The sequence below is a fragment of the Leptomonas pyrrhocoris genome (assembly GCF_001293395.1).
Source record: "Leptomonas pyrrhocoris isolate H10 chromosome Unknown, whole genome shotgun sequence".
Classification (NCBI taxonomy): domain Eukaryota; phylum Euglenozoa; class Kinetoplastea; order Trypanosomatida; family Trypanosomatidae; genus Leptomonas; species Leptomonas pyrrhocoris.
In genome coordinates this window covers 400,278-427,598 of record NW_015438371.1, presented here as the reverse complement: position 1 = coordinate 427,598, position 27,321 = coordinate 400,278, and the positions used below count along the sequence as shown (strand labels likewise).

Here is a 27,321-nt window from a genome sequence, read left to right as displayed (position 1 = left end):
GCTGACAGCTGGGCACATGTTCGCAGTCGCGCAGTTCGACGCAGACATATCACGATCGACCCGGGGGTTTAAGTGTGAGTTGGTCGCCCACTCTGGCAGCATGCATCCGCACAGGTGGTTTCCGCGCAGATCCAACATATTAGCACTGATATTGTACCACTCGTGCGGAATCGAGCCAGTCAGAGCGTTAGAAGCCAGCTGCATAGTGACTATGACAGCCATCTTGACCCATTGAGGAGGCAGAGTGCCAGACAGCGAGTTCCGGCTCAAGCTGAGAGACTGCATCTGAGTCAGCTCGCCCCAGTCCGCAGGCAGCGGACCTGTCAGTGCGTTGCCGCTCAAGTCCACTTTCGTTAGTCGTTTCAGGCGGCCCCAGCTCGCAGGCAGTGTGCCCGCAGTCAGTTGACCAGACCCACTCGCAATAATGCTTGTGACAATCACGGCGGCGCCGTCCACGCCGTCATCCAGCTCAGGCAGCACCAACGATTCGGTGTACGGCGACAAGTCGTCGCCGAAATTCAGTTCAGTCGGCGCGCCGGCATTGCAAATCACGTACAACCAGGTGCAGACGTCCGTGCCCGTCCACTGGCTCTTAAGAGACGGGTTGGACTCCGCAAAGAGCTGCAGGAACTTCAGCGTGTTCGTCTGTTCCGCATCGGTGTACGTGGCGGAGACCAGAACGGCGTACACGCACAGCACCATCATCGCTGCAGCCACCATCGTGCGGCGCAGCGGGTAGTGAAGCCGCGCCATGGGTCGCAGTTGGAGGGTGAAGGAAGGAGGTACGGGAGTCGCCGTAGAAAAGCTCCGTGGAACCGGACAGCAGCGGGGAAAACAGCCGTGGCACGCGAGACGTGCGTCTGTGGAGTGTGGCGCAGGGACGGATGTCGTTGATAAAAACAGAAACGTTGGAAGCAGAAAAGGTGCGTTTAAAACAGATAGCTTGAAGAGAGTTATGGCCGAAGAGAGCGTTAGAGTTGAGAGCGCTGCGGCTACTGTGTAACAGCGCAGGAAGAGAGCGAGGGCGAGAGAAGAAGCGGGGAGCAATGAGCGAAGCAGTGGGACAGCAGATGTGTGGCGGTGTGCGCAGCAGGCAGAGCAGCGGACCTGCACCACAGGCACGCGCATGCAATCGCGCGCGCACGCTGACACGCACACGCCCACACCAGTCGCACCACACAACGAGGGGGCGGTGGACGCTCCTCCGCCGCGGCCGCGGCTTTAGAGAGACAGAGAAACGGAGACGCAGATGGCGGCGACGGCGGCAGAGCAGGCAGCAGGCGATGCCCTCCGCACACACCGCACAGCACAGCAGTGCACAGCAGTGCACCTGTGCCGCGGTCGCGGCTTCGTCGCCGGTATCCTGAGTAGAAAATGACTTGCAGAGCACGAGAAAACACACACGAAGATCACGTCGCAGAAACACATCGCTAGCCAGCCGCTAGCACGTGGCATCGACGGCGGACGGCGCAGTTGCGGGCTCCACAACACCTTAGATTGTGTTGCACGGAGTAGTGCACAGCCGCCCGCACTGCTCCACCGCAGCACGACAGCCCCACCGCTCCGCCGGCGCATCACCTTCAGCAGCCGCAGAGGCGCCGCCGGATCCGCGTGTTGGGCCAGCCTGTCGATCCACGTAGGTGGCGCACCGGGAGCACGTGCTCCTCCTTCACCCCTCACTGCAAAGACGAAAGAGCAGCTGCCAACATTTCGTGGCGCATCGGGTCGGTCCCCCGCGGCCATGAGCAACAAGGGACGTGTTGTGTTGGAAGCACGGCGTGCGTTGGGGGGATCGAGGGGGTGGCCCCATCCGAGCGGCGGCGTGTCGAGCACCGACGTCTTCGCGCCTGAGAAAACCCCAGCGCGCGGATCGCGTTCGCCACAGCCCGTGCCGGGAGGGGCGGCCTCACTCCGCCGACCACCGATGCAAAGGCGGCGACGGCGACCATGTACCGTACGCAGCGTCTTGCGCATTCCGCATCGGCCACTCCACCCCGTCTCACCCGGTCCACGGCACTACGCCTCTGCATGGAGCCACCCTCGAGACGACCACACACCGGCTGTTCCGGCAGGGCCTCCAACCATTCTTGTATCCGTCTTCACGAGGTGTTGTGCGGCGGCAGTGTCACGGCGGGTTCGGGGAGGCACACGCGCGGACAGCGCGGTAGGGATGCGGGATGAGCCACACTCGTGCCACGGCAAGCAGCGCAAAAGGTCGCGACCATGAAAAAGGCCGCAGCCGTCGCCGTGTCTGCGCTCACGCGTGCAACGACAGTGGGCAACGGTGAGTGATGGCCACAGCTCTTCGGGCAGCCCTCGCAGATCGTCGGGCACCGGCTCCGAGCGCGCCGCGTCACGGGTGTCGAGCCGGGTTGTGCCGTCTTCGGCCCTCTCCGGCATGCCAGCGACCCAGTGGCAACGGAGAAGGAGAAACGGGAAACGAAGGTCCCTTTGTCGGTTGCACGGACTTCTCGACACCGCACGCGTGTGAAGGATCCAACGAAGTCAGCGTGCCGCATCGCATCATCGTCCTCGCGTGCATGGAGGGCCGCGGGACCCGACGGGGCTCCATACGATTCGTTGTGCACGCGGCAGGACCTCCGCTCCCAGGCATTCCATCCTCCGCCCCGAGGCAGCTGACGGCTGCGATGTTAACGCGGCTCACATTCTTGCGCGCGGAGAGCTGCGGCGCTTGGGCGGCCCTTCCGTTGCAGCAACGCCACCGCCGCCGCCCCCACCGCCTCGGCAGGTGGAGCAGCCGCGTCCCATCCGTTGTCCACGTCGGCATCCGCACCCCCTACCTCCATCGGGCGCAGCGTGTGGCTGTAGCGGGGCGGCGAGATGCCTGAGGCAGCCGGTGACTGGCGTAAGAAGGCTCTCTGCCCGCGACATGTCCGCAGCAGCAACTTGTCCACCTTCAGCGACGTTGATCGGCGCGGCGTAGCGCCCCCATCCAGAAGGTCGAAGGTCGTCGTGGCGTGGAGGGACCTAACCGGCGACTCGCCCTCGTGCAACTCGCGCACCCCGCAAGCTGGCTCCTGCGTGCGATGCTCCACACGTCTTCCTTGGGGTGAGAGATTTCTGCGTACGGCGGGAAGAGCGGCATGGGGCGATGTTCGATGATTTCGTCGAGCAGGCGTCGCCGCTGGGAGCGCAGACTCATTGTAGACCTGGTAGTTGTGGCACTGCATCGCCCCACCCTGCGAGCCAGGAGGGAGAGGTTGCATCACGCACCTCCCACCGCTCTCCTTGCCGGGTGCGCAGAGCGTGCAGAGTCAAGCAAGGACCGCCGTCGGTGGGAGCCGCTTCAGCCCCGCAAAGCCGAGGAGCCTCGCCTTCGTCCGCGCGTCTGTCAGTTCTCCCACGGCGTGCCACCACAACGCCGCCTCTCCGCTGCTGCGCATTCAAGGGAGTTGTGCCGCAGTACGGATTGTTCAGCCAGCGAGGTTGCGGCGTCTTTTGGCGGCGCCTCGGCCTTCGTCGCGGCCCGCGCCAGCAGTTATGCGTGCGTTGCATTATCGATGTTCGCGTCTTTCGAGCCGCTCCGTGGCATCCTGCACCTCACAGCACAGAACGAGCCGGCATCCTGCTGGTTACGGCACGGTGTTCGCTCCTTCTGGAATTAGAAAAAGAGTCTTATAACAAAAGGATTGTGTGAAGAGGCTGAGGTTTGTGGAGACTGGGAGAAATATGCCGAACGGAAAGAAAGGTAGGTAACCATTGTGATACACCAAGCTGCGCACTGTCGCCTGCGGGAAAAGCGGCGAGGTAATACAAAAGACAGGGGGGACGAGAACGAAGGGCGCAGGACGGAAAGAATAGAAGATACAGGAAATCTGAATAGCGTAGTTGGTATTATACGCTACCGGTGCAGTGTTTGATTACGTTCATGGAGGACACGAATACCGCGTAGTAACACTTGCGCATCTGCAGACGCGCGTTCTCGGCTCATGTGTGCGTGCTTTCACATAAAGCACGCACACACGAGCAGACGAATAGACATATATCACCTCCTGCAATCGAATACAGACAATGAAACCTTCACCGAAAAACGGAGGGAGGTGTTGTGCGAGAGGAAAGAGGAGAAATGGCAGCTGCTCTCCTTTTTGGGGGGAGGGAGGTCCAGACGACGCACCGCACGAGGAACAATTCTACACCGCACGCGCGAGGCTCTCTGACGATGCGAAAAATAATAATAATAATAATAATAGCGGCATGGAGAAGAAAGGAATGAGGCTGTAATTGATTAAAGGTCATCAAAGAAACGCGATTGCTGCCTTCAGGGCCATGACATTCAAATCCAGAAAAAAAAAACTTTCCACTATGTTGTCGCTCTTCTTTCTATCTCCTTTTCAGCTGCTACTCCCGCCGCCGCCTCGAGCGACGAACTACCTTCTCTAAGCCGCTAGGCGGAACAGCAGTAGACCTGTGCAGTTCCGCCGACGCCGGCGAAGTCCGCAACGTCATTTTGTCGTGATCTGCTGCCGATGCAGCGGAATGCAGATTTGCCGACAGAGACAAGTGTGGCCGGTGCGGTGCTTTCGTGTCCTCCTCGCTGCCGCCTTCCTTCGCGTTTTGCCGGTCCGGTGTCGTTGTGGCAACCCTCGACAGCCGAACGTCGCTGTCGTGTCCCGAAGAAGCGCCGCTGGTACCGGCGCTCAGCACACTATCCGACACCCGCATAAGAAGACAGCAGGGAACCGCCGCGCTACCGCGAAAGAGACACCCCTGCGAGAGCGTCGAGATCAATAAAAAGGCCACGCTGACAAGTCCGCACGCACCTGAGGCAACGAAGCAGGTGAAGCCGGGCGCAAGCCGCGCCTCTGCCTCCTCGCGCTGTCGCACCACCAGAGAATAGTCCAGCCATAAAAGCAGCACCGTTAGTGCAGAGAAGAGTGCTGCGCAGAGCAGACAGATGAGAGCGATCGTCGCCGTTCGATTCAACGCGCAACGTCGCTGCTGTTCCCGCTCCTCGAAGGGAATACAGATGACCTGTCCGTGATTGCCTGTGGTTGTGTTACGTGAACGGACCGCCTGCGCCATGCGGACGTCGACATCATCGCTGCTCGTGCCATCACACGTCCCCGCGGAAGAGGTCATTGACATCAGCTGACGCGCGTACACCTCTCTCAAACATCTGTTATCCACCTCCTCCCGCGTACGCGCGGACTCAGCGCACGACCACGCCCTCGACAACTCGATCGACGTCACACATACCGCGAGTCCCGCGAGAACGAAGCCCGCGGCGGTGCACCGCAGGAGCAGCACATCCTCGCGGCGGTCGAGGTACGGCAGCTCCTGGCCGTTGAGCCACGCCCGTGCCCACACGTACCACTGTGTCACCCCGTAGGCGGTCTGGCAGCAGGGTAGCACATGACCGAGCAGCGCGCACGCAAGCAGCACAAAGGAGAGCAACACAACCGAGGCGCGGCATAGACCGACGCGAAAGCAGAGGTAAGGCGGGGAGGAGTAGATAGGGTGCAGGGCGAGGAAGCAGCTGCCATCGCAGGCATCACGCACAACAGCGTCTTCAATTGCGCGCTTTAATGCATCCTCCATCGTGTATGTGTGTGCGTGTGTGTGGAAAAAAAAAGAAGGGGATGAATATTTGTCGTTTGCGACGCCGTCACAAGGTCTCGATGGGTTTACCTTCCCCTTTACCTTCGGCAAAAACCTAACGTTCAATGAGAAGCACTTCACACAATTATTGTCAAAATAAAATTGGTTGCTGTCAACAATCAGCCGTTTTATTAAGTAGCATCACCTCGGTAAGGAAGCCTCTGAGAACCGCCGGTTCTCACGCTACCTTTCCCCCACGCCCTCTTCTTTTTTCTTTTCCTTTTCTTTTGGTAGAATGAAGACTGAAAAAGAAAAGAAGACGATGTCAAGCGTGTTGTTGATACACACATATATATTATTTCTCTTTGCCGTTTCTCTTTCCGGCCAATGGCATTCATAGAAGTATATATACACATATATACATATACCGCCGTTTTCTTTAATGAATCACGCTACAAATTACGCGCACGTGCCACGTGGTCCGATGAAAGAAAAACTTAAGAAAAGGAAGAATAAAAGAGAGAGAGGGAGAGAGATGTGGCGTGAATAATAATAATAATAATAAAAGCAATCGAGAAGCGGGGGCGGGGGGTCGAAATGAAGTGGACAATGGGGAGTACTTGTTAGGGAATTCGCTCTGTGTGAAAAGCAAACGAGCGCTTTGCACTGCTGATAACATATTTGTGTGTGTGTGTGTGTGTGTGTGTGTGTGTGCGTGCATGTGTGAAGAGGAGTATTCGGCTGCTGGGAGAGAGCCTCATTGATCCAAGAAGACCTTTCGAAAAAGGCCTTTCGTTGCATCCTTATCGAAGGATGCAGTTTTTGTTGTCGCCGTTGCGGCGTGCTTCTCCTCTTGATACAAGCGTTTCCTTTCGAATAAAACTGCTAGAAAAAGAAAGGGAAAAGACCAGATTAACTGCGCGGGTCGTTCAAAATAAATAAAAAAGTATTTCAATATAGTGTTTAGTCCTGCGGTTTTCACGCATGAACTTTGTCAGGCTTTTTACGAACAGAGGGCTTGAGAATACAACGTTGGGAAGCCGTCCATGCGCACACGCCAATGCACACATGCATACACGATCTCCCGCAAACGAAAGGAAGCAAAAAAAAGAGCCGTTTTGTTGGAGATGAAAACGATGATCACGTTGCTTCACTATCTCCTCTCACTGCACGGCAATTATACGCACATGTAATATATATGTATACCCTTATGCTACTATTATAACAATTAACTAGTGGATGCAATGGAAGTGTAAACGATCCTGGGCTATGCAAATACACACACACTGTAAAGAAAAAACCAACGAGGTGTACATCCCGACGGCAGAAACCAACAACATGATGGGCGAACACGTTGCATGAGACGGTGTCCGGCGACGAAGCAGCAATAAAAGAAGAATAATAGCAAGCAAAGAAGGGGGAGGGAGAGGAGAGGAGAGGAGAGGGAGACGCATTAGCACCTTAACGAGCTGCAGTCTTGGCGGCATTAAGAAAAGGAATCGCAAGCAGCTGTGCACGCTTCACAACGGCACTCGCAGCGGACATAATAATAGAACAGATATTGAATAATAATAATAATAAAGAATGCCGGTTAAGTTGGAAAGGAAGAACAAAAATTTTCTCGTCCGACTCCTCGAACACAAATTCTGCTACGCGTCTTTGCTCCTCTCTGTGCTGGCGTGCGCGAAGGTGATCTACGCTACATGAACAAAATGACAGCAAAGGAGAAGAAAAGAAAAAAAAATGGGTGGCGCCTTCGCCACTGCGCTCGAATGATGGACGCGCTTCCTACGACATCGCACGTTATAAAGGGGGAGGGGAAACGGACGGTCATGAAAGCGAGCACTTCACGGAAAGTGGTAAACCAAAAAGGATTTAAAAAAAAAAGAGAAAGAAACGATGCATGAAAGAAGATCGCAAAAGCGCTTTCGAACGCACACACAAATCGCGGCGGTGTACGGTTAAGGAGGGGGGAGGACGCAAGGCAGAAACAAAGAAAAAAGGATTACACCAAGTGAAAGTACGCTGCCTCCTTTACTACTTGAAAAGATGCAGCATTCGTGAATTCACCGTTGTCAGCGATTTCTGCTTCTCTCTTTCCCCTTTTTAAAGAGCATTGCTGCCCCTCTTGTTTGGCAAAAGCTGACCGCCAAAGGGCGAAGCAAGACGCAAAGCATAAAGAGACAAAGACGTACGCATGAACAAAACAAACATAAAGGAGAAGAAGAGAAGCGCCTATAGGCGTCGGATATCTTGGTGATGTGCCCAACACTGTAGAACAATAGAAAACAAGAAAAGGTTTTTTTTAAAGAAACTTTAATAATAATAATCGTAATAGCAATAAGAGAATTTAAAATCATACAAAGAGAACCACAAGCCAACCTCGGCGTACCGGGTCCGTCCTTCACAGTCGCGTGACAGCATAAACGGCTTCTTTTCTTTGCTTACCTTGACACAAGCGCCGTCCAGCCGGTGGTGGTCGCTGGAACACCGGAACCGAGGCAGTCGTACAGCCCCAACTGGGAGAGAGCGAGAAAGAAGAAAAACAAAGAACAACAAGATGAGAAATATGAGAAAAAACACGGCCGAATACACGCTCACAAGGAAACTACATCAGCCATCTTGCGTGCTTATATGAGCGGGCATCACTGCGAGAGAGAAAAAAAAAACACAAGCAGAGTTGAAAGATAAAAGAATCTAATAGAAGGGCCAATAACGAAAGGAGAAGAAGAACAGTAAAAGACATGACAGAAAGTGCCGAAGAGTGCGCAAGACTGTCGAGCGAAAAGAGAAAGCCACAAGCAAAACAAAACAAAAAGGTGTGGGGGGAGAGAGAAAAGCCGGAGGCGGCAGCGCATCCTTCACGGCCCCAGCACGTGTTTCTTCTTTTCTTTCTCTCTCTCTCTCTCTGCAGCGGGGGAAGAGAAACCCAAGGAGAGGGGGCATGTGAAAAGACACGGGAAGACGAAAGCATGGAAAACGGTTAGGCAAGACAGAGAAGGATGTCGAATTGACTCGTCTCGCACGCTTCTCTCTTCCCGGAGCGCGAATCACAGCCGCGGCGTCGCCTACACGCCTTTCCCGTTGCCCCCCGTGGCGTTGCTTACGTTAAACAACTGGGGCGGGGTGGTGTAGTAGTCACCAGAGGGGTAATCCAGCTGGTCTGGATGCTGGTGCTGCTGCAGCTGCTGTACCATCTCTATCGGAGGTCCGGGGAGGGCGATGCGGATGCCCTGCGCAACCGCCACGTTGTTGTTGTCGAACATGTTTGGTGCGCAGAAGGGATTTGGCCCAGTCAACATCTGCGCAGCCGGCGGCGGGAATGCAGTGTACACTGCCCCCGGCCTCGGCCGCGTACAAGAGGTGACGTCGCTTCTCGTCGCGTTGCCTGCTACACTGCCTCCGACCGCCGACTGCGAGTACTGCTGTTGCTGCAGCTCTTCGGAGTCCCTCTGTGCGTTGCCGAGCACCATCAAGTCCGCGTGTGGTGTTTGCGGAGCGTTGCACAGGTAAAGTGCCGTGAGTTGCGGGATGGCGAGGACGGTGAAGGCGATCACGGCGAGGATGAGTGCAACAATAAACAACGGCATCCCCGCACGATACCGTATGGTGTCCACGCCCACAATTAGTTTGGAGAACAGCGAAGAGATGAGAATTAAGGAGATGAGCGCGCACAGGGCAGTGGCAAGCAGCAAGGAAAAGGTTGTGATGCCCAGGTTGCGGTCGCGACGACGTCGGGTGTGTTCGGCTACTTCGAAAGGGACAAGGTCCCCGCAGGTGTTCAAAACGCGCTGATTCTCATACGGGAAGGAGTCATTGCTCATGCGACTACCTGCGCGCAGCGTCCCATACTTTGACTGCAGCGTGGCGTTCGCGTCTTCCTCCTCGGAGCGGAGGCGCTCGTCGTGGTGCCAGAAGCTGGCGTGGACCGCGGCGAGGACGAAGGCCAGCAGACTGAAGACAGCAGTGAGAACAGCGAATACCTTTGCACCGCCGGCGGATTTGTTGTCTGTCGCGTTAACGAGCTCGCCCGTCGGGGAGGAGATATGGATGTACCAAATGGAGAACATCAAGTGCAGGTCGTGCACATTGCCGTCCTGGCCAAATGGAACCACCTGGCCAACGATGGCAAACACCAGAGCGCACAGGCTGAGGACGCTCACGACGATTTGGAACGAAAAAATACGGTGGCGATAGCCGCTCGCGGAGGAGTAGCGAGGGTGGACGGCGACGTAGGTGCGTCCATGGTCGTCCCTTACAATGCCTTCCAGCTCGCCTCGCCTCGCCTGGCTGGTCGGCTGCGTGCTGTGAGACATAGGACAGTTCGGCGTTGAACCACGCTCCACCTTTGTTTTCGGTGTTTCCTTTCCTTTTTAACGAAGAGATAATTTAGAAAAAGAAGGGCGCTGCGCTGCCGGGTATTGCAAGTGCGCCACAGCAACAAGGAGAGGGCAGAAAGCACGTAGAGAAGCTGTCCTTCACCTGCGTAAAGTCAGCTGACCACGAATACGAAATACGGCTCGGTTATTACAAACGGTAAGTCATAAGCGTGTGCTGCATGTGAAAAACAAAGAAAAAAGAAATGAGGGAGAGGGAGAGAGAGAGAGAAACAAAAATAATAAGAATCCAAACACGGTGTCGACAATTAAAAAAAACCTCCTTGACAAAGCGAAAACAGCAGGAGTGGAGCTGCACTACTTGGCGACGGTCGCCGATGCATACACAGATGTCGCCCCAGTCGTGCGGAGAGAACCACAGAGACAGAAAGCGGTGGGACGCAAACCTCCGCCCCTCATGCAATACTAATTCGACTGGAATTCGCAGGAAACGCGTTTGCCGAAGAGCGACGCAGCCCACATTCTGTCAAGGCAGGTAAAACAGACGGTGAAGGCGCAAAAACAAACCAAAGCAAAGCAAAGGAGCAGCCTCGGGGTTCGACAGCTCGCTGCGTCGCTTTTACTCGCCAACGATGGACGTGCAACAGCACCGCTATACAAAGGGGGAAAACAGAATCCCCATGGACCAGCACGACTGCTGTTACACCATTTTTCTCCCGCTATTACGTTCCTTTATATATACTTTTTAAATTATATCCACAGTGGTTCACAAACAACAAACGCCTCCCGCGACGCGTCCCGTCCATTACCCGCCGTCAGCCCCTCAATGAAAGAGAGGAAGGGACTCCTTGGACGCTGAGGGCGGCCCGTACAAACTCTCACAGCGCCGCTCGAAGCTGCGCGTCATGAGCGTCACCACGTTCGACATGATCATGCGGCTGTGCAGCGGGTTCTTAAACTCGAACGACACGGAGAAAATCACCTCCACGGTGTTCGGCTTCCCAGGCACGGGGCAGAACTCCCACTCACACAGCAGGTGCTTCAGGATGGATCGCTTCGCCGCCCCGGCCGTCGAGGCGGCCTTCTTAAACAGCGACACGACGAAGCTGTCGCGGTGCGCGGAGTTGTCGTGCAGGTGTTGCCTTTCCGCGTGCGATGCAGCCGCCACGTCCGTCCCTTCGTCGTTCTCCGCGTCGTGGAGGGCGGCGACAATCTTCGTGCCTGGGTAGAGCGTCACACGAGATGTGTACTGCTCCTTCAGGAAGGAAAAGCCAATGGTCAGCGTCGCCGTCATCTCAATTGCGTCCACCAGCTCCGCCTCGGCCGCCGCGACGGTGTCGGCCGCCGACAGCGGCGTCCTGGCTCCTTCGGGTGCGGTAGATGGCGTGGAAGACCCAGTGGGGGGCAGGTTTCCGGCCAGCTGCCGCCGTCCTCGCGGGACTCGCACCCGTCGAGTCGTATGCACCTCCGACCCGGCGCACCATGGCAAGAAGTCCGTGTAGTGCTCCACGTCGGCCACCACATGGTAGAACTCCTCCGGGGACCACCCGATCGTGCAATGCTCCTCGTACAACTGCGAGTGCTGACGTGCGGACGCGTGCGGGTCGCCCTTGTGGTCGCGCCGCGCACGAGGCGCAGCAGCGGCAGTAGCGGCGGCGGCGGTGCTGCTGCGAACGTTGGCGGTGGCCGCACGGGTGGACTCATTGCCTTCCTTACGGTGCTGCTGGGCAGCTTCAATGCGTCGGTGCGCAGCGGCAATGGCGGCCTGTGCCCTCGCTACTGTGGCGTGGGTCGACGTGGCAGGGGGTAGAAGAGATGCAGATGCCGCCCCAGACCCGACGCCCGCGCTCGAAACCGAAGAAGAGGCGCCAGCAGCGGCAGTAGAAGCAGCAGCTTCGCGGCGCGAAGTGAAAGCCACCGCGTCCGTCGCCGAACTCGCGGAGTTGTTCGCGTGTCGGCGTACGAGCTTCGATAGATCCATCTGCGCAGCGGGCGGGGGCAGTGACGAGCCAGCACTAGCAGAGACGCCATCAGAAGCAGCAGCGCTATCGCGAGAAATACTCGACTGTGTCATACTATTACTGCCCGGGGCGCTGCTTCTCACATTGGCAGTGTTGACGTTCACGTAGCGGCGCAGTTGGTTATCGCGATTCAGCGATCCAAACGGCCGGGCATCCGACGCAGACGGCGGAGACGGGAAGCGAAATTTCTCCAAGGGTGAAAAGGCCTGGGGAGGCTCTGATGGCGTTGTGAGGTCGCGCAGTAAGCCCTTGCCAGGCGTTCCCGGAGTAAAGAAGGTGCAGCGCTGGGTCGTGACGAGGATGCGGTGCCCTGTTGATTCGGTGGAAGACCCCGACAGGAGAGTGGGGCTGACGCATAGCCCTAACAACGACGCGTGCGACACAGCGCTGCTGGCTTGACTCGCGCGGCGCAGCATAAGGGCGAAGCGGAACGTAGCAAGTAAAATAGAATTACTAATGTATTTATTTTCCTTTTCCTTTCTTGAGGGGAAACAGAATCAGAGGAAGAAGAAAAAAAAAGCTGAGGAGCGATGGTTTAGTTGGCTTGCGACGTATCACCGTAAAGTAATAATGCCTTCCCGATTGAGCGCGCCGCCGAGACAACCAGCTGGTCGTACGTAACTCCGCAGCAAACACTCAACATCAACGACAGAAGAAGAAAAAAAAAGGGAGGCCAGAATCAGTTCACTAGAACGCCACGACAACAAGAACAATAATAAGTAGAAACAAGTTTTGGCAAACCCCAATCTACGCAAATCAACAACGGTGCCGATTTGCTTGTCCGCTACACGCACGTTAACAGATGCAGGCGGCAGAAACGTCATCACAGGAATAACGGGTAATACGTGAGCATGTCGAGAACCCGAAGAAGAGAAGAGAGAAGAAAGAAAGAAGAGACTCGCGAAAAAGAAATACGGTCATGCGAATTAGAAGAAGACCGGGGAAAAAAAACACACCGCGCAGATAGACATACGAGCATACAGCCGTTCTCGTCGTCTTTAGGTGTACGCGCATCGGCGGTGCACGCACCCTCCGTGTGGCACACGTGGTGAGGAGAGACACAACGAATGCGACGTCAACTACGCAAAGAGAGAAGCGAGGGCGATGCAGAGCAGCAAAACTGCGTGAGGCACCCAAGGTAGCGGCGCCTGCTACGCCGAGGAGAAAGCACCATTACCACTGCATTGCCGCCTTACGTCCTGCATAGGTGCCCTGTTCAGAGAAGCAGTACACTGCAAAAATCAAAGCGGCGATGTCAGCACCGCGTAGTTTATTGTTGTGCTACATTTGCTTTCTTTTTGAAGTTCTTTTGTTCTTTCCGTATATATATATTATTAATGCGCTACTGCGCTTCTGACAAAACACACACGTACGTAGCTGTGATAGATTACATCGATGCTCATGAAAGTTCCAAGCAAGATACATGGCGGTTCTTTTTTTACTTCTCTCCTCTTTCTTTTCAGCTGTGCAACACGCCCACACACACACAGCCACACAAACTTATATACACCTACACGAATCCATCACGCAAAAGAGAAGAGAAGAAACATGAAGCGTGACAGAAAGAGAACGCTAGAAGAAAAAACAAAGAAGAAGCAAGAGTCATCCCTATATATAGGTGTGCATGTGTGTACCTTGAGTTCAACACCTTTGAGAGGGCGCGAATCGCTTCAACGGGAGAGCTCAAAACACAAACGTCAAAGAGAAAAGCAACAACGCAGAACACCAGTGTTGTGTCTGCGCAGGTGCGCTACAGCGTACATGGAGAAAACAACGAAAAAAAGGAGAAAGAAAAAGAAAAAGAAAAGAGAAAAACAGCGGTTGCTTCCCCGGCACGTGACGGTACAATACTTTTTCTTACGATGCATGAAAGGAGAGTGCACGGCAGTAGGCAACACCGTCCCAGCTACAACATGATTACATAAGAATCTTGATTTACAAAACAGATGGAAGGATTCTCCTACATACACACACACACACACACACACACACATACACATCCACACATCTTGCTACGCACGATTTCCATGGGCAGACACAACGAGTCGCAGCTGCTCCAACTCTGCCGCCTCCAACTTGTGAATCACCCCTTCGCGGTGCTTCGACAGCTGCCGCTGAAACTGGACCTCGTCCCGGCGCTCGCTGGCCTGCGCCTGCCGCTGCTGCTGCGCCAGCTGCGCCTCCTCCTGCAGCTCCATCCGAATCGCCGTAGCAGACAGCAAGTCCGTCTGCGTATGATCGGCACGCTTCGCCGCAAACATCTTCCTCTCCCCGCGTCCACGCTCCGCCCGGGTCCAGTTCGCCTCCCGCGCCTTTGCGCGCGCCTCGAGGGTGCGACGGGGGTAGAGCTCCCGCTGCTGCTGGGCCGTCTCACGGTTGAACTGCAGGTGGGCCTCGTCGAGCTCCGCCTTCCACGCACGGCGGGTTTGGGCCTCCGCGGCGTTTACCGGCGCGGTGTTCGGCGAGGGGAACTCCTGCGTCCACAGCTTCACCTCGTTGAAGAAGTTCGTGGAGGTAGGGCCGACAAGCTGCGAGGGTGGCGTGGGGGTAACGGGACGCACGTCGTGGCTGTCCTTTTCCTTCTGTGTGACCGCCGTTGCGGTTGCCGCGGTCACCTGCGCAGGGATTGGCGGCATCGTTGCCGTAGTGGTGCTGGTGGAGGTCGCTGGAGAGGAGGGCCTACTCGTTGCTGCGGCGCCCAGATGGCCGTCGGCAGGGGCCGTCTCCTTTTGCTCGTTGCTATGCACACTCGACTGCCCGTCTGCACGCGGCGGCTGACCTCGGCGACTTCGCAGGCGAGTCAGCACACGCTTCCGCAGCTCCTGTTGCCGCGCCGTTGTCTCCGCGGTTTCCTCCATCGCATAGCAGGCGTACAGCTCCCGCGCTTGGGTGCGCAGGGAGTGGTTCAGCTGCGCGGCGCGGCGCTTCTCCGCGTCCTCCTCGCTGTGGCGCTGCCGCTCGCGACTGCGTGAGATGCGGGGCCTATCGGACATCCACGTTGCGAGGGCCACCCGCTGATCCGTCTGACGCTCCTCGAGCTGCCTTGACACTGTCTGCCGCTGCTTCTCAGCGGCGTCTTGCCGGCGGGCCTCCTCGGTGAAGTGGCGCTGCTGCTGCTCCATGCGGTGTAGCTGACGTGCTCGCACGTGATCCTTCACAACACGCTGCGGGTCCAACACGTCCTCTTCGTCGTCGCTGCCGGGTCCGGTTCGCCTGGCCGTGGAAGGGATGGTGTAGCCTGAGAGAGAGGTGGGGTCGGGGTAGGTAGCGCGGAGGTACGCATCGGGCAAGTCCACCGCCTCGCCTTTCAGCTTGCGGGCGCGATAGTGTAGAACGTGGGCGGCGTGCTTTTCTTTCGACTCCGCCTGCGCCGCTGCCTTCGCTGCCCGCTCCGCCTCGAGGGCCCGCCAGCGCTGCTTCTCCAGCTGCATTTGTGCTTCTCTGGAATACAGCTCGGGAAAATCGTAGTAGCCCCCGGTGGCCGGAACGGTCATGGCGAACATCCTTTGGTGCTGGCCATCGTCGTTGTCCTTGTCCGACTCCGCCGCATTTCTTGTTGGGAGCTGCGAGAACTGCGCGTAGGACGACGAGGCGAGATGGCGACGCTTCCACTGCCGATAGTTCTCCTCCCGCTCATCCCACACTGCCGCACCGCTCTTCGCCGACAGGAAATTGCCGCCGTTGTTGATGCGGGGGTGGTCGTTGGTCGCTGCTTGGTACCGCCGCAGCGTCGGCGACGTGTACTGCCCGTGCACGTTCGCCGAATCACGGAAGTCCGTGAGCGACATATCCTCCATCCCTTGCACTTTTCGTCCAGACGAGGCAGGCGCCGCAGTGTTGGCAGCAGCAGCAGCAGCAGCAGCAGCAGCAGCGGTGGTCGTCGTCGTCGCTGCGGCCTTGACGGCGTACAATCCCACCGTGCCCACACCAAAGCTCGTGGTGTCCTCGCCGTGAAAGAAAAAGTTGGCGCAGCTGATGTCGGAGTTCTTGGAGAAGTTGTTGACGTAGTTGTGGCTGCGGCCGCGCGGCGGGGGAGGCGAGAAACGGGCGTCCCGCATGGTGGGGTGCCGGTGCGGCGGCGGCGCTGCTGGTTGCGGCTTCGGCGGCGGCGGCGGCGGCGCCATCTCATTTGTCGCACCGGCGGCCTCTTTTGGGGTCTTCGGAGTGCCGGCGAGCTCCGCAGTTGCGCGTGCTGGCATGAGAATGGACTTTTCCGTACCGGCCTCTCGTGCGGAGGCTTCAGGAGACGTCACCGCCGTCTGCTGCTCGGCGAGCCCGGCGGCAGCGTCGGTGAGAGAGGAAGAAGGCGCATGCGACGAAGGGTTATCAGAGGGCATTGCGGTTGCCGTCATTGCTGTAGCAGCGGTGGCCTCCTCTTCCGCGGCGGTGATTGTCACGTCGCCTTGCTCGGAAACAAAGAGAGGTGCCGTACCGGGAGGAGGGGCGACGGGTTGGTTTGCTTCCACGATATCCGTGCCACTGCCGTTTGAGGGGTGGACTTTCCCTGGCGCAGCCGAAGCGTTGGACGTGGACGCCTCCTTCACGTCTGGCGACGACGTCGGTGGGAGGGGCGGTGTGGGGGAGCTCAACCCGGAAGACGCGCCGGACACCGTTAACGGCTCCTCCGTCATCGTCTGCTCCGTCCTATACGTCGATGTCGGCTGTTCGTTCAGCTGATGACGCGCACTGCCACTCATGGGTGGGCTCGAGAAGAGCAAAAAAAAAAACGACGCAGAGTACGACAGAAGAAGTAGAAGAATAAGAAGAATAAATGCAGCAGCGGCGGCTTCGCAGTCCAGTGGGGGTCCGTAGTCTCTCCTCCACGGGCACGAGAGGTGCTACGACGTGTGCGCAGTCGACGCAGGTCCGTTAAGCTTTAGAAACGGGGAAAGAGAATGGCCGTTTCGGAGAAAGAAAGAAAAATCAGAAAGCCAGGCTTCGGTGGAGGTAGAGAAAGTGAAGGACTGTCGGAAGGCACTCCCAACGCGCTTCACGACTTCTAGTGCTCCTTGGCACGGCGAACAAAATGGCTCCTCTTTAGCTTCGCAACGCGCCAAGCCCTTCATTTTAGGACAGCGCGCTCCAACGCATTCTCTTATCACATTTCGTACTTTTTAGAAGCGACGCCGCGCGTTCACAACGATCCCTCTCGGCCACAATTAGAGGCTCGCCGTTTTACCTCCAGAAATAATAATGATATTTTAAAAGGGAAAAAAGAAAAACGAAGGAGACTCTCTTCTTCTACGGTGGTCTGCTCCGGAGAAGAGCTCCTCTGCACACGCCGGAACAGACGCACGCGCACGCAGCAGTAACGCATTGAAAACCTTCGGTGTCCTTCTCAGCGAACATCAGCGCAATAGAAAGAAACAAAAGAAAAAGTTACCTTCGCAGGCCCGTGCGTCTGCCCTGTTGCTGCTCCTTCTGCACCCGCAACCCGCGCAGCAGACGGCTCACCCGCTGCCCAGACGTTCCCAGCACGTCTTGTTCGTGTTGCAGCATCGGCGCAGACGCAGACTTTAGCGGAGACGGGAGTGGGATGAGCATGTCAGCGGCCTCTGCTACCGCACCGCTGGTGGATGGCGATGATGGACGGAGCGGTGGGAGTAACTGCGGCGTCACGGCTACATGTTGTGGTCCTCGACCCCTCTCTCCCACCCCCAGATGTGAAGAGGAGCCAGCGGACACGAGCGCGTCGACTTGCGGATTCAGAGGAGGGGGAGGACCGTCCGGGTGCGGTTGGGCGGTGCGCGCCGAGAACCCAAACCGGTGCGCTGGCCCCTGTGTGCGAACCGTCGGACGGCTCAGGTTGGGAAGCGCCACACCGGCTGTGGTGCCGGTCGTTCGCTGCCTTTGCTGCTCATTGGGACCATAGACCGGCCCCTGCTGTTGGCGTCTGGGGTCTGCCGCGTCGCTGGGCGCAACCGGCATCGGCGACGGCGAATCCCGCAAACGATTGTTGTTGGCCTCTGGACTGAAGGAGAATGAGAACAAAGCCGACGGAGCAGCAGCGGGGGAAAAGGCACGAGGAGAACTCTCCGGAACCGGTCGAGCGGTGGTGGCCTTCTCACCTTTCTTACTGCTGCAGTTCCCTTGAGAAAAGTTATCGGGCAAAGGGCGGGATAGCCGGCGGGGTGGGCCACGTTCATGTGACGGCGCCGAGAGCACCGGTGTGACGTCCTCCACGCCCATTTCATATTGCAGTGCCGACTTGTTATTTGCCTGTGCGCGCGCGCGCTGTTCTGCGTAGTTCGGGTTTGCGAGATACGCTGCCGGCTCAGGTGGTGGTTCTTGCTGCGGCTGATGATGATGCGGCTGGTATTGTGGTGGTGATGGTCGTCGTGTTGGTGCTCTATTCGTGGCCACCTTCGCCCGCTGGAATGTGCCGAGAAGATCGCGTGTGAGTGGAGGAGTGCGAGTCACACCATCGCTGCCATTCCAGCCCCTGTCCTGACGACTATTCATGAGTTCAGCGGCGCCTACCACTGGGTCGTCGTAAAACTTTTCTTCGTGCTGGTACTGCCGCGGATGCTGCAGAGGACGTATGCTGTGAAACGGAACATTGCGAGCCGACCTCGGTGCTGCCGCCTTGCTGAGGAGATCCGTTCCTGCTGGAAGCGGTGACGAAAGAGTCGGTCTCGCTTTGCGTCGTGTATGCGCCGGTGCGAGCGAGGCGGCTCCGGCAGAGCTGCCCTCCGCTCCTCCGCTGACGCTATCATTCGGTGTCGTCGCCTGGCCATCCGCTGCAGAATTCTGCGGCGTCCCAATCAGTGGTGGTCGTGGTCGTGGTGGTGGTGGCCGATACTGCGCTGGCGGCAGACGCGAAGACGGAGTGTCCGCCCACAGCGGAGAGGGCGAGGTGCGGGAGAGGGGGGTGCCGCCACCGGGGTGCAACGATCGTTGGTAGGCGCCGTAGTAATTCGCTGCACCGGCTGCCGGCGGCAACGACTCACCACCACCAGAGACGGGGTTGATCGGGCGAGGGCGTAGCGGCTGACCCGCCATCACGCCAGACGAGCGCCGAGCACCGGCGTTCCCGTGCGCCGCATTCGTCGGCGGTGGGGTGGTAGCGAAGGGGGAAGCGGCGGGTTGCGGTGGTTGTTGTTGCTGCTGCGGATGTCTCTGATGCTCCTGATTCTCGAGCTCGGCCGGGTTGGCCGTGGCGACGGGAGACGGCGGTGGAGGTGAAGGCCCAAACGGAACGTTGCTGCGTCGACGGCGCGGCTGTCTTCTTTGTTGCGACCGATGCGAAGATGCGCCGGACCCGTCGGTGCCGTCGTCCACGTTGGGGGTCGGCTCCACCGCGTAGAGGAAGTCGCTGGGATGAGAAAGAAATGGCGGCGTAGCGTACGCGGTGCGTGGCGAAAGGTGTTGCTGTGGCGTGCGATGTGGTGAAGCCTGGCGAGGTGCGGCGTGCTTCGGTAGATTCGCCTGCGACGGCAGCGGCGGCGGTGGTGCAGGCAGCAGCTGCTGCTGATGGAGTGACTCGGACATCGAAACGGGCTCGATGGCAGGCGACGGCAGCTGCGCAGGTGAGAGTGCGGCGTGGATGCTGCGGTTCCCGTTACTGCTGCTACTGCGGTTGCTACTGCGCGAAGGACGTCCTCGGCGCCACCACAACGGGATCAGCCGTTGCCCCAGTGCACCGAGCTTCCCCAGCGCACCGCCACCGCCGCTGATGCAATGTGCCTTGGTGTATCGGCCATTGTGCCGCTCCGCATGCTCCGATGCCTCAACGGCGTGCGGCTGCGGCAGTGCCACCGGCACGGCGCTCAGCGTCGTGGAGGAGAAAATTGGATCAGGCGTCCGCGTCAGGAAGGGCATTGTGCGGGGGAGGTGGCTGCGGTATCCAGCCCGTCGCTGATGCACCTGCAGACAGCTAGACGGCACCGAGGACGCCAGCGACGAGCCGCGGCTTCCGTGATGGCTAGTGCGATAGTGGTAGGGAGTGGTGTTGTCGCCCCCGGGTAGCACCTCGCACACCACCTCGCCGTCGTGCGCGCCGAGGGAGCTGACGGGGCTGACAGAGCCACGAAACCTCACCAGCGGCGTGGCGAAGAAGTTGGCAGGGTGCAGTTTGGAAGAGTCGGTGCGGTGAAGTGTCGCCGGCAGCGAAGGCGGCAACGCCGGTTGTACGCTTCGTAGAAGAGGTTTCTGTCGCTGCTGCTGCTGCTCCGGCTGCGCAGGCGGGTAGGAAGGTAGCTGCTCTCCCGCCGATCTCACAGCCATACTGGGCAGCAGCGGACGCACGAGAGGGGTCGGTGATCGTAGCGCCACAGGCACCTGCTCTCGCCGTACAACAGCACGCGGGTCGGCGGAAAGCCGGTGCGGAGAGGACAGCGGAACAGTGCGTGGAAAGGGTGTCAAGTCTGTTTGCGAGCAGACAGAGCGACGACGCGCGGGTGGTTCTTTCGTTGGCACCGGGGTGGGAGAAGACTCCTTGCACGTCTTTGCGTGGCTCATCAGCGTGTCGGCCGTAGACGGAGCAGACGTGCTTCGTAACGCGGCCGGCATGGGAGTGAGAGGAGGGCCGACGGACGGGGAGGGACGGCGCTGCAGGGGCGACGGCCCAACGCACGTGCGTAAAGGCTTCTCGGCACGAGGGCTGTTCAGCGGCGACTGTTGGTGCTCTTGCTGCTGGTCCTGTAAGGCAGAGGAGGAAGAAGGCGACCCCGGCGGTGACGCGCGTGGCGCACCCCTCGGTGAAGCATGAGCCGCCGCGCCGCCGCCGTCGCCGCGTTTACGGCGCATTTTCTTCTTGCTGCGTCGCGACAGCAGTGGCTTACGTGTGTGCGGACGTACATGTCCTGCAGCCGCTGCTTCGAACTTACTCACTTGCCTTCCATCCCCCTCCGGCTCCGGTGGCAGACGGTGGCGGCACCGCTGCTGCACCGGTGGTGTCCACTGCTCGAAGGCGTGCAGTAGCGCGCTCGTCTCCATCGAGGAGGAAGTACTGGCGCTGCGGCTGACCGCCGTGCCTGCCATGGCGGGGATGATGGACGGGGCTAGCTCCGTGCCGGGCGTGTTTTCCAGCTGCGCCTCGCGCGCTGCCCAGCCAGTGCTGGCTGATCGCGGTGTCCGCCTCGCGCTGGCGTCTGACGCCTGACGTGGCATCCGCCGTGAAGGTGGTCCTGCGGTGGGGGCGACGGCTCCCTCCTTCACCGCAACCGCGGTCCCCCATTCACGCGCGTGCGCCGTGTTCACGTCGGCTGCGTCTTCTGCAGCGGCGGCCATCGTGGTGGTGGTGGTGGTGGTGGTGGCACTCTGGAGGGGATGCACCGGCGGCACACGTGTCACTGCAAGATCTCCGTTTTTCACTGCTGCCGAATCGAGTGGCACCTGAGTTGAGGACGGCAGCTCCTGCATACGGGGCGAAGTCGAACGCTGTCGAGCGCGACGCAGTGGTGGGTAGGAGGAGAGAGTAGTAGCAGCATCAGTGGTGGTAGACGCGGGCGATGTAGTGTCTCGCACAACAATCGCAGCAACTTCGCCGTGGGGAGTGAAAAGAGAAGAACGAGGAGCGGCGGCGTGTGCTGCGGCCGAAGCAGACGGGTTCACGCGACGAAGCGGCGAGGTACGTGCGGCGAGGTCCCGGATGACGGGGGCTGTCCTCGTCGCCTGCGCCGGCAGCGCCGCGGCGGTTCGCGCTGACCGTGAGCTGCGCGCCCCGCACGGTATCGCGTGTACGGCGAGTCGTCGGTTAGGTTGAGAGAGGGATGGCGCCGCAGTCGGTAAGGTGTGCGACGCCGGCAGCGCTGCGGGATGCATTCCCTCAGTCGTTCCTTCTCCGACTGGAGGTGTGGTGTGTAGCGGTGGTGTTCTCAGCGGTGCGGCATGCGGCAGCGTGACATCCAGCTGTTGGCCCCTCTCACCTGCGCACACGTCCTTTTGCGTAGACGTGCGATCCGCTTCCTTCTCTGCGGGGGCGGCGGGTTCAGTGGGACTGCTCGGCGGGGACGAAAAGAAAGGCAGCGGCTCTGCTGTCAGTGGATGTCCCGGCGGAGGGGTCGTGCTGGACGGCGCCAGTGCGGCGGAGCTGAGAGAGGAGGCACGCTTACGTGACGGGGTCGCCACATCGGATGACGTTATCGTGGATGTGACAGTACCCCTAGCCTGCGTCAGCGATTGGTCGGCATCGTGTTGCCGCTGCCGCGGTTGTGGTGAACGCCGTTCTTCTTCCTTTCTCTCGTGCCTCCATAAAATGGTCGCGCTCTGCGGCCTCGCTGCCGCGGGTGATGCCGCAGGCAGCAGCGCAGAAGCCTTGTCACCTGTCACGAGGCGCACCGGCACCGAAGGAGGCAGCAGCTGCAGCAACAGTACCGCGTATGGGGAGGACTGCGTTGCTCGCCGCACTTTTTCCTTACGCGCACGCAGCACCACTCGCGCCCCGCGTGCAGACACTGCGGCGGCAGCGGAGACCGTTTCTGCAGAGCCGTGCCTGTCTTTTGTCAGGGACATCGTGTCCGACCCTTTCTTTCTGGCCTCGTCTTCCGCACCTTCGTCTTGCGCTGCGGAAGCCGGACGAGCTTCTCGTTGTTGCTGCAACGGGGGTGGACCGACAAACTCCGGCTTCGCTGCTGCTGCTGCTGCTGCTTCTACACCGCCCCCCGGCTGTCCAGGGAAAAAGAATGGCTTCCACTCCTGCGTGCGCGTGTCGGTCAACCGCAGCGATGGCGCCGGCGGCGGCGGCGGCGGCAGCGGCGCGCTCCACTCAGACGACGCCGCGTCGGAGACGAGCGCGACGGAGAGGGCCGAAATGGCTGAAGATGTCTGCGTCGTGCCGTGCTGCGAGAGCGAACACTGCGGTTCCTGCAGCAGGAGATGTGGTGGTGGTGCGGCGGGTGCTGCTGGGTGCAGCAGCGGTGGAGGCGGTGACGGCTTAATGGCGTAGGGGATCGGCGAGGTGGTGAGGCTGCCGTAGCGGTGACGGTCCCTACAGGCCAGTAGGACGGTCACCTGTGACGTGGGAGAGGAGGCGGCGGGGGAGCTGGAGTGTGGAGGTGTCTGTTCTGGCTGCGCCTGCAGACCGTGTTGTCTTTGCAGTGAGGGCTGCGGAGAAGGCTGCACCGGGCCAGTCGAGGCAGCCGAGGCGGACATATCAGTGCTGCTCGGCAACATCGTCAAACCAGGCACGAAACCCATCGTGAGGGGTTTCGGGGAGGCAAAAGAATGCGGGGAGATGACGGTGGCGTCGCCTCTCTTCTCATCGTCGCCCATCGGATTGCCGCGGTTGTTGCTGTGGCGTCCACTGTGAGTAGTGCAAGGGACGACATTGCTGTCTGCCGTGGTGATGGTGGAGGCGGTTAACGTGAGATACCGAGCAGCGGTCTCGATGATCGGCGGCGAGTTCGGCTGCGTGGCTTGCGCGTCACTGCTGCTCGAGATGCTCAGCAGATTCGCCACCCTTCGGCGTTCCTCCGCCTCCCTTGTCGCCTCCGCCTCGGATGCGGTGGGTTGGGAAAGAAGAAGGTCGTCGCCTGTGCTGACGCCCTCCTTGAAGAACGCGGGAGACGGCATGGCTTCCTTGCCGCTACTGCTGCTATGAACGCCTTCATCGCACTTCGGATCAGCCGTCTGCGTCTTGGCGGTGTTTGTGATCTCGTTATCAAACGACATTGGCAGCGGTGGGGCATCCAGTACCAACTCCATTAGCACACGCGGCGCACTGGAAGTGCTGCGAATGTCAAAAGGATAGTCGGACAATCTACTACTCTGATTTTCCGCCGATGGAGTGCGGCGTGCGACCGGGCTCTGCTCCTCCACCATCGCCGCTGCTGACGGCGCAGTTTGAGGGGATGCCGTGGCAACAGACATGGGCAACAACACCAGCGGTTCAGCACGTCCACGCCCCATCGGTGGGCCCGCGGCGGCGGCGGCGGCGTCACCACTGTTCTTGACGTCATTACCACCACCACCCATGCGCTGGGCCCCACGCACAAAGAACTCGTGGGACGCCGCCGGCACCAGCTGCGGGGCCGCGGTGAAGCGCGCGTGGTGGCGATCCGCGGAGTCCGACCCGCTCCCGCTTGTGATGTCCGCCGTCACGTCGGTGCCCAACGGCGACGTAAATGACGGCTCCATGCGACCGGCGTGGGCTGTGATGTGTGAGACGCTGATCGCGCCTTCTCGGTTCACCGTTGAGAGGAAAGGCTGCACATCTTTCTGGCCTGACACATCTGTCGGCGGCTGCGTGGCGTGCGGAAGGGAGGGGGATTGGTCCAGCCGTGTGAAAACGGCGGAGAACGTGCTGGGAGGAGACGTAATAGTGGTATCGCCAGCGGTGCCGACGTCGTCACGGCTGCTGTCCTTCGCAGTTGAAGGCGGCTGCGCAGAAGGATCGCTGGAATGCGTAGGATTCGCTGCGCGTATCGGCGAAGGCGAGGACAGGGACGTCCTCACGGTCAACTGCACGTTGCTGTGCGTGGACGTGGCGGTCGCCTCCACTGGCGGGATGGGGCCGCTCCGCAGCGCCTCCTGCAGAACGGGCCCCAGACCGTCAAGGGACAATATAGCCCTCCCGGAGAGACGGGACGCGGAGAGCGACATGGGCTCGCGGGTCGTGGGCGGAAGCTGCGGCGACGCCGGTGCCTCGTGCGCGCCTCGTTGCTGTTGCCGCGGCGGTTGGTGGTGCGACGAGCCCGCTGACGTCTCCAAGTTTGCGTAAAGGTTGAGCAACGATGTGTCTGCTCTGCTGTTTGGTGGCTGCGAGGATGTCGCTGCGGCGGCGAGCGGCTGGAGAGCTGCTTGGTCGGGCGGTTTGTTTTCGCGCCCGTCCTGACCGGCGGATGCACCCTCGAGAATCGTCGGAGGCCCATGCGGTGATGGCAGTGACGTTTTGGTTCCTCCGTCAGCAGCGGTAGAAGAAGGCCGTAGAGGAGAAGAGGAGGCGAGCAGCGGCGGCGAACGTGCAGCCGGCTTCGACATCGCCTCAGTCTCCGTGGAATGCGGACTATCACCGAGCCCCTCGCCTGGCGTCGTCGTCGCCGCTGCGGACTTCGCCGTCCGTCGAAGGTACACCCGTGGTGCCGTGCAACGACTCCTTTCCTGTGTCTTTGCAGGACGCCGCACGGCCGCATCCCAACCTGTTCGAGCAGCTCGTGACATCGCCTTTGGTACTCCATCACCGTTGACGTTAACGGCGGCAGCCGTCTTTTCATTCCCGCCGGAACCTTTGCTGTTGAGCAGACGTGCGGACTGTCCTCGCCCAGACCCGCGAAACACCCAGCGCGTCATCGCAGAAGCTGACGCGTTAGACGGGTCAACCGCCGGCTTCAGTGATGCATCTGTGGTACCGTTAAGATGTGGTGGTGGTGGTGCTTGTGCTACCGCCGCCGCATAGCTGTCCGCCTCACTGTCGCTGCGCTGCGACGCCGCGGAGCTGCTCAGCGTGTCCACCATCGAGTTGCCCCACGAGGAGTCGATCTGCGAGCCGGGCGCGTGCGTCATGTCCGTCAGCGGCGGTGGCTGCGAGTCGGGGGAGTTCGTGGTGGTGCGCAGACCAGCAAAGCTGCGACGACTGCCGCAGCCACTCAGAGTGCCAGCGTCACCGACCACCGGGAGAAAATCCTCCTTCAACGCGGCTTCGTCCACGAGGGCAGCAGACGCAGCAGCACCGTCACCGCTATCTACTTCACTGTCCTCCATCGGCCTACCTCGCCCGCGACGGTTGGGGTACGGAGGTGAGGTGCTCAGCGTAGGCAGCTCTTGAATGTGAAAGCGGACGGTTACGCTGCTGCCGCCGCTGCTGCTGCTGGGCACGCTCATCACCTGCGTCTGGCTACCTCGGTTGAAAATGCTAGGGGGACGGTAGACCTGTGTGCAAGCGGTGTGTATCGCGCTCCCTGCCATGTCCTCCGTGTGGGACGGAGGGGAAAGGCTAGGCGTGCTCAAGGACGCCGTTGGCACGCTCTCCGCCGTTGGCACGCTCTCCGATGGCGAAGGGCGCCCCTTCGGCAGTGGCGACGCTGCCTTGGAAATAGCGTTCACCGATAGCGGCGGCGGCGCCCGCCTTTGCGCATTGCCGGTGGTGTTGCCGCTATGCGTTGTGCGTCCTGCGGGCGTTTGTTCGGTGAAGCCCGCATGTAGATCAGCTCTTCGCAGCAGGCGGAGATCGATAAAGGTGTTCGACGTGGGTGGGGCTGCGCGCTGCGCTTCGCCGTTGGAGCCAGAAGGATTGGGGTCTGCTGCGTCGCTGGAAGATTGATCTTCGCTTGTGACGCTGGTACCGTCGGCAGCAGAGGCCGTCGCAGGTGGCACGTTCGGCGTCAGCTTCAGCGCGGTGACCGCGGACTCGGCCCGCTGCGAGGGGGGTGAGTTCTCCTCATTAGGCGTGTTTTGAAGCAGTGTCTGTGCCTGCGGGGCGCCGGCTTGGCGTGGTCCATCCGCACCTGAGGCAGCGGTGTTCAGCTCCTGCGCGTTGCTGTTTCGCTCTATCATTGGAGTAGGCTTTGCTTGGCTCACTGCGCCTACAACGCCGTTGTTCGCATAACTGCCATTGGCCGCGCCGTTGCTGTCAATCGCAAGAGATGTCGATGCCATGGCCGGAGAATCACTGAAGTAGGAACAGTCGATGTGTATCGTCAACAACACGAGAAGGGGAAGAAAAACGAGGCGACAACGGCCGATGGGCACGTCTTTCGCTCCGCTAAGGCGGATGGGAAAAGGCTCACGCTGCCAAAAATAATAATGATACTACTAAGAAGGCGGAAGGGATGCTCTTTTCCCTCGCTTGTCCTTCCAACAGCACGTCAAAAAAAGGAAGCTGTCACGCAGCACCCGAAGTGGAGAGAGAGAGAGAAGAATCCCAAAAGAGAAAATAAAATCCACCTTGCTCCTCTTCTTCACAGCCACGCTGCGTCAGCACGCCGTGAAGCTACAAACAACAACAATCAAATTCTGAATAATAAAACCCTCGAAAGAAACAATTTGTAGTATAAAAGGGAGGGCCGTGCGAACAACGAAAACCTGAAGATGCCAATGTATATTATTATTAATGTGAATGACGGTTCATATATACGCACATATACGAAGGTGTTCGCCACAAGTTCAAAGGGTAAAAAGAAAGGGGGAGTAGAGTATATAAAAGGAAGGCTGTCGCTTGTGCGCAGCAGCGAAAGCCACCTGGAGGTGCAGACAACAACGCGTGCGGTGATGCTCGCTCAAGATGAAGGTAAACAACAACAAAATCAGGCACTGCAACGCAGCAGGTCGACAAGAAGAGAGAGAGAGAGCTCACGAAATATACTGGCACACAGAGTACAATACAGCCGAATCGATAAAGCACAAAGACGATGATGATAAAAACAAAGCACCGATAACTGGTACAAGGAAAAATACAACAATAAGGAAGAGAATGGCGAAGAAGAGAACACCCAACGCAAAACGACGGGCAGACACACTACACAGAT

General features: G+C 59.1%; 8 protein-coding genes across 9 annotated transcripts in view; all 8 read right to left on the bottom strand.

The window, feature by feature from the left end:
* ABB37_06727 (hypothetical protein) overlaps positions 1 to 1,129 on the bottom strand; it is a gene marked incomplete at its 3' end in the record, with an annotated part of 1,525 nt that extends 396 nt beyond the window's left edge. Inside the window, exon 1 of the mRNA XM_015805103.1 lies at positions 1 to 1,129. This exon is cut by the window's left edge and continues 396 nt beyond it. Within this exon, the coding sequence (XP_015656396.1) occupies positions 1 to 753 (753 nt within the window). The 5' untranslated portion in view covers positions 754 to 1,129.
* Positions 1,130 to 2,651: 1,522 nt separating this feature from the next.
* Positions 2,652 to 3,751, bottom strand: ABB37_06726 (hypothetical protein; the record flags this gene model as incomplete). The annotated part of the gene is made up of 1 exon (XM_015805102.1): positions 2,652 to 3,751. Exon 1 carries the CDS (start codon positions 3,225 to 3,227, stop codon positions 2,652 to 2,654), a length of 576 nt encoding a protein of 191 aa, XP_015656395.1. The 5' UTR covers positions 3,228 to 3,751.
* A 608-nt stretch (positions 3,752 to 4,359) lies between these two features.
* On the bottom strand, positions 4,360 to 6,057 carry ABB37_06725 (hypothetical protein; the record flags this gene model as incomplete). Its single annotated transcript, XM_015805101.1, has 1 exon — positions 4,360 to 6,057. The coding sequence occupies exon 1, from the start codon at positions 5,557 to 5,559 to the stop codon at positions 4,360 to 4,362; it is 1,200 nt and encodes a 399-aa protein (XP_015656394.1). The 5' UTR covers positions 5,560 to 6,057.
* A 1,577-nt stretch (positions 6,058 to 7,634) lies between these two features.
* On the bottom strand, positions 7,635 to 7,919 carry ABB37_06724 (hypothetical protein; the record flags this gene model as incomplete). The annotated part of the gene is made up of 1 exon (XM_015805100.1): positions 7,635 to 7,919. One exon carries the CDS (start codon positions 7,917 to 7,919, stop codon positions 7,635 to 7,637), a length of 285 nt encoding a protein of 94 aa, XP_015656393.1.
* A 708-nt stretch (positions 7,920 to 8,627) lies between these two features.
* On the bottom strand, positions 8,628 to 10,115 carry ABB37_06723 (hypothetical protein; the record flags this gene model as incomplete). The annotated part of the gene is made up of 1 exon (XM_015805099.1): positions 8,628 to 10,115. The coding sequence occupies exon 1, from the start codon at positions 9,873 to 9,875 to the stop codon at positions 8,628 to 8,630; it is 1,248 nt and encodes a 415-aa protein (XP_015656392.1). The 5' UTR covers positions 9,876 to 10,115.
* A 604-nt stretch (positions 10,116 to 10,719) lies between these two features.
* Positions 10,720 to 12,703, bottom strand: ABB37_06722 (hypothetical protein; the record flags this gene model as incomplete). The annotated part of the gene is made up of 1 exon (XM_015805098.1): positions 10,720 to 12,703. Exon 1 carries the CDS (start codon positions 12,331 to 12,333, stop codon positions 10,720 to 10,722), a length of 1,614 nt encoding a protein of 537 aa, XP_015656391.1. The 5' UTR covers positions 12,334 to 12,703.
* A 1,226-nt stretch (positions 12,704 to 13,929) lies between these two features.
* ABB37_06721 (hypothetical protein) lies at positions 13,930 to 16,793 on the bottom strand (the record flags this gene model as incomplete). Of its 2 annotated transcripts, none has more annotated exons than XM_015805096.1 (1): positions 13,930 to 16,793. In XM_015805096.1, exon 1 carries the CDS (start codon positions 16,612 to 16,614, stop codon positions 13,930 to 13,932), a length of 2,685 nt encoding a protein of 894 aa, XP_015656389.1. In that variant the 5' UTR covers positions 16,615 to 16,793. The 2 variants fall into 2 exon arrangements, with proteins under 2 accessions (XP_015656389.1, XP_015656390.1); XM_015805097.1 differs by having other exon boundaries at positions 13,930 to 16,623.
* Positions 16,794 to 17,296: 503 nt separating this feature from the next.
* Positions 17,297 to 26,452, bottom strand: ABB37_06720 (hypothetical protein; the record flags this gene model as incomplete). The annotated part of the gene is made up of 1 exon (XM_015805095.1): positions 17,297 to 26,452. The coding sequence occupies one exon, from the start codon at positions 26,450 to 26,452 to the stop codon at positions 17,297 to 17,299; it is 9,156 nt and encodes a 3,051-aa protein (XP_015656388.1).
* Between the last annotated feature and the right edge of the window lie 869 nt (positions 26,453 to 27,321).